Genomic DNA, 4,613 nt, shown 5'->3' on the forward strand with positions numbered 1-4,613 from the left:
CTCACCCTCCGTGGATGAACCTCTTACCATTTTATGTTCGATTACATCTTTTAGAATGATTGTAGGCATTGACTTACCCTTCGTGGACGAACCTTGCGGTTTTTAAGGATACACATCTGATTATGCCTTTCGGCATGATCTAACTCACTCTTGAAACTTTTAGAAATGGTTGAGGGAGAAGTGCAATAGGTTGCTACACTTGTACAACTAAATAATGCACAAACCAACCCACAATCTCTTTTAAAAGATAATGCTTTAAGGATAAAATAAATAAACCAATTGACGGAGACGTAGCACAAACCAACCAAGTTTAGAAAAAGAGATTTGAAATCTAAATTATCCCAATAAACTGCCCAATTTTTAATTTTCTATTATAAAATAGTACTTAGGGATGTCAACGAGTACTTTACCCGCCGAATAGTAAAGTACTGATACTTGAACCCGATTTTATTTTACCACTCGACCCCGATCCCGACAAGTATCATCGACGTTCCATTATTATTATTATTATTATTAATTTAAAAATGTATTTCATCATTTATTGAAATATATAAATTGTTTGAAGCCATAACTAATTCAACTTTATTTTTTCATCTTTTTACTATAATAATTATTATTTAATAATCGATCTAACTAACCAAAACATACAAAACAAAAAATAACTTGTAAATATATTTATTTATAATAATCAATGAATCAAAATAAACAATGGTTTTAATAATTATTTTCTATGGTATATAAGAAAACATATCTCCTAATTTGTCACTATATAATATGATGAACCCGCACTATCTACTTTCTAAATATCCTGCAAGAATAATAGATATATTATTAGTCAATACTCAATATCAATCCAACCTAACATACAAACAATAAAAACAAATTAGGTCTTCATATGATCAATCGATATCTTTATTAAACATAAGAAAACGAAACCACAACCATTAACCTTAAATAAAAGTTAACTTGATCCAATCCCTAGATCAAAACCAAAACCAAAACCAAATTAAATAAACAATTGAAACTAGAATAGGTGACAAGGAGATTCATGATTATTAATTATTCATCCACCACATTCAATAAAAATAACTAACTAACTCGCTTATCATTAGTCAAATAAACAATCCTAATTTCTAGTTTCTAACATTGAAAATGACATAACACTTTTTAAAATATGATTTAATTTGATGGTAATCAATGGTAGCTAGAATGTCATTATTGGAATCCCATCAAAACATAATTTGAATTTAATTAAAAATATTGTTTTAATTTGAATTTAATTTGGGATCAACCACAATCCTTTGTTACATCTTCTCTGTAAATGCCATAAAAACTTTCTGTAATGGGAACATGGATCGTTTCTTAAATTAATCAAAAGGGGACCCATTTAAGAATAAAGCATAATATTTATTATTTATTAATCAACCACTGAAATTTATGCATGTGTGAAACCAAAAAAAAAAAAAAAAATTGGAAACAAGAAAAGTGATATTTTTCTTTATATATATATAGCTATAGGTTTCTTCCTGGTAGCAAATAAATACAAAAATATTTACGCGTATGGCTTCTAATTCTTGTTAGAAGACAATCTGGACTTGTGTGTAGTACAAGATAAGTTAGAATTGTTTTTTTATTCAATTTTTCAAAGTCCATTATCTCCATCTGAAAGATGCAATTATAGACTTTTCCATCTAAGGTTTGCCAAACAATTATTTTAATTAATGAAAAAACACATTCTTATTGAATAAAATAATAATAAGTCGGAATGTATGAATGTATGACCATTCGCATTACCCATAATACCTGTGACTTTAATTTTCTTCCAAATCACTATTGTGTAAACTATTTTTATTTCTAAAAAATGTACAGAAAAAAAAGTATGATTTCAATTTCTTACCTCTATGATATCTGATTAGTTAAGCAAACATAATTATCCATTGCACCATGGAAACTATTAAAATTGGTAGTGCCTGCAAGTTTAATTTAAGACAGTAAAAATAAACGGAATTAGTAAAATTATGAGCTATAAATATAAGAGTAATAAAATTGATTATACTACTTACATAAATACCAGAAGATGAAGATATGGAAGGTGGTAGAATTCCCTGCAATCCAACATCATAAACAGGTCTACCATCTGGATAATACAAACCATAATTCCTCTCTGATGTCGGACCAGGTTTGAGATTCTCATTAAAGAGAGCGAATACATATACATCAATTGGAATTGATGGGTTAGCTGGAGTAGCTTGATTCTCCTGAATTCGTTTCAGCAAATTGGCATTATAAATTCCTGCATTCTCAACAGAAGCTCCAACCTCATTCTGATCACCTTTAGAAGGCCAGCCAGTTTCAGAAATCTTAACTTGAACATCAGTATGACCCATTGCTCGAATTGCGGAATAAACAGCATCAATTTGTGCAAACAACATGTTATCATAATGCAGATTAGTTACAGGATCAACAAATCCCGAATTGGGTTCGAAGAGGACATAATTAAGTGGAATTTGACTAGGACTATCTTTATAAGCAAAATATGGGTATACATTAATTAGAAAAGGGGATTTAACTTGTGCATGAAAGTTGAGAATTGGTTGAAGATATTGAGCAAGATCTGGCTTGAAACTACCGGAGGAAGGAGGGAATGAATTGGCTAAGATGGCTAGAGAATGTGCAGTTGTGACGTAAACTTGTTTGCTAAGACCGAGATTAACTAGGGCATTATAAACAGTTTGCATAGCTGGATAGAGATAAGTTATTGCCTGTTCATCATTACCAGCTAATACTTCATTGCCAACTATAATGCTGGTGATCTTTGTTTGTGATATGAACGGTACAACATTCTGTTGAATCCAATCTTGAGCTTTCCCCAAATCAGCCATATTCTGAAGTTGTTCACCTCCAAGTCCGAGAACGAATTCAACATCCGAGTTTGCAAACGCACGCAATACGTTAGGATCGGCATCATAGAGCTTCACTCTTGTGATGTTCAGACTTTTAAGAAGCACAGCTACACGGTCATGAGACGGAAGATTGTCTGCGATCTGACCGTAGTTTATTCCGACGCCAATAGACCTGATTGGAATAAGAAGAGAAGAACCCAAAAGAGAGAGAAGAAAAAGAAGGGGAGAGAAGTTGAAAGAAGTCATTGTAGGCTGTAGGCCTTCTTCTTCCTTGGTCGTTCTCTGGTTTCGGACAGATGCTCTGTTTTATAAAACTCCTCCCTCGTAAGTTTATATAAGAAAACGTTAGGAAGTTAGGTTTCTCGTTTATTTCTATATTAATTAATTATTTTTTCAAATATATTGTTAGGTTATATATGGAATAGTATATTGGTAAGATATTAAATATCTTCACAACGATATTATTATAATACTATTTTTATTTCAATTTTCTGACCAAATATTAAATATATTTTTATAATAATAATAAATATTATTATTATATTATTTTTATATCAATTTTCTTATAAGTTTAGATTAATATCTATAAATTATAATTATTAGATAAAATTTTGTTACTTTATTGATTTTAAACATATAAAATCAATATTTTTGCTTTTTTCAATATATTTGATGAAATGCTCGAATAAATATATTATTATATATTTTTAATAAAAAAATTTATTTATAATGTTTATATTAATATTGATGAATTATGGGACTCATTGCTAACCTATAAATTATTTTTGAGTTATTATTTTACCATAACAATACATGTTTATTTTGGTCCAGAAGTTAATGAGTTTATATATTCTTTAATTAATTAGTCACAAATTAATATTAACGCTAACAAGTTTATGAAGTTAAAAGATTCTCTCATATAAATTTTAAAACATATCTTTTAATTCAAAATATTAAATATCATGATAATATTATTATTATATTAAATTTATTACTATAAATTAGCATGAATTCCATATATTTATAATATTATAATATATATAATATTATATATATATATATATAAATATTTTAGATAAAATTAATATTATTTAAATATAATTAATTTAAAATTAGTTTTAATTTTTAAAATTAAGTTTAATCTTAAACTTAATATTAATATATATTTTGTCAACGCCGTACCCACCTACCCCTTAATTAACTTTCATTTTCATTTTATGACTCACACTTTTTATATATATATATATAATAATAATAATAATAATAATAATAAGATTTGAAAGTTTTAAATTAAATTATGGTGATAATAATTAAGTTAATTGATGAAAAATAATGTTATTAATAAGATCATTTAGATATAAATAATATATTTGAAAATAGAAAAACAAAAACATTGAACAATATATTCTTTTATTTAAATAAACTTTAATATTTATTTTCAAAAATAAGAACTGTAAGATTTAATTTTTGGAAGTATATAAAATTAAATATGTTTTAGAACAAGAAAGCAGTATTAATTAAGTATTATATATATGTTTAAGATATATAACATTCTGTTTAGATATGTATTTTTATTTAAGTTATGGGACAAAAATATATTATATACTTATTATTTTATTATTATGTTTGTCAAAATTATAATTAACTAACAAAAAAAAAAATGAATTAGTCCAAGACACAACAGTAGTATTTGATTAGATGATTATGTTT

At 26.7% G+C, this 4,613-nt stretch overlaps 1 protein-coding gene across 1 annotated transcript; it reads right to left on the bottom strand.

The window, feature by feature from the left end:
* Positions 1-1,916: 1,916 nt before the first annotated feature.
* LOC124920428 (glucan endo-1,3-beta-glucosidase 14-like) lies at positions 1,917-3,149 on the bottom strand. Its single transcript, XM_047460921.1, has one exon. The coding sequence runs from the start codon at positions 3,147-3,149 to the stop codon at positions 1,917-1,919; it is 1,233 nt and encodes a 410-aa protein (XP_047316877.1).
* Between the last annotated feature and the right edge of the window lie 1,464 nt (positions 3,150-4,613).

This window comes from Impatiens glandulifera, chromosome 1 (assembly GCF_907164915.1).
Source record: "Impatiens glandulifera chromosome 1, dImpGla2.1, whole genome shotgun sequence".
Taxonomy (NCBI): domain Eukaryota; kingdom Viridiplantae; phylum Streptophyta; class Magnoliopsida; order Ericales; family Balsaminaceae; genus Impatiens; species Impatiens glandulifera.

Bases quoted from the DNA above. Each gene is read 5' to 3' on its own strand.
- LOC124920428 (XM_047460921.1), bottom strand. From the start codon at position 3,149: ATGACTTCTTTCAACTTCTCTCCCCTTCTTTTTCTTCTCTCTCTTTTG.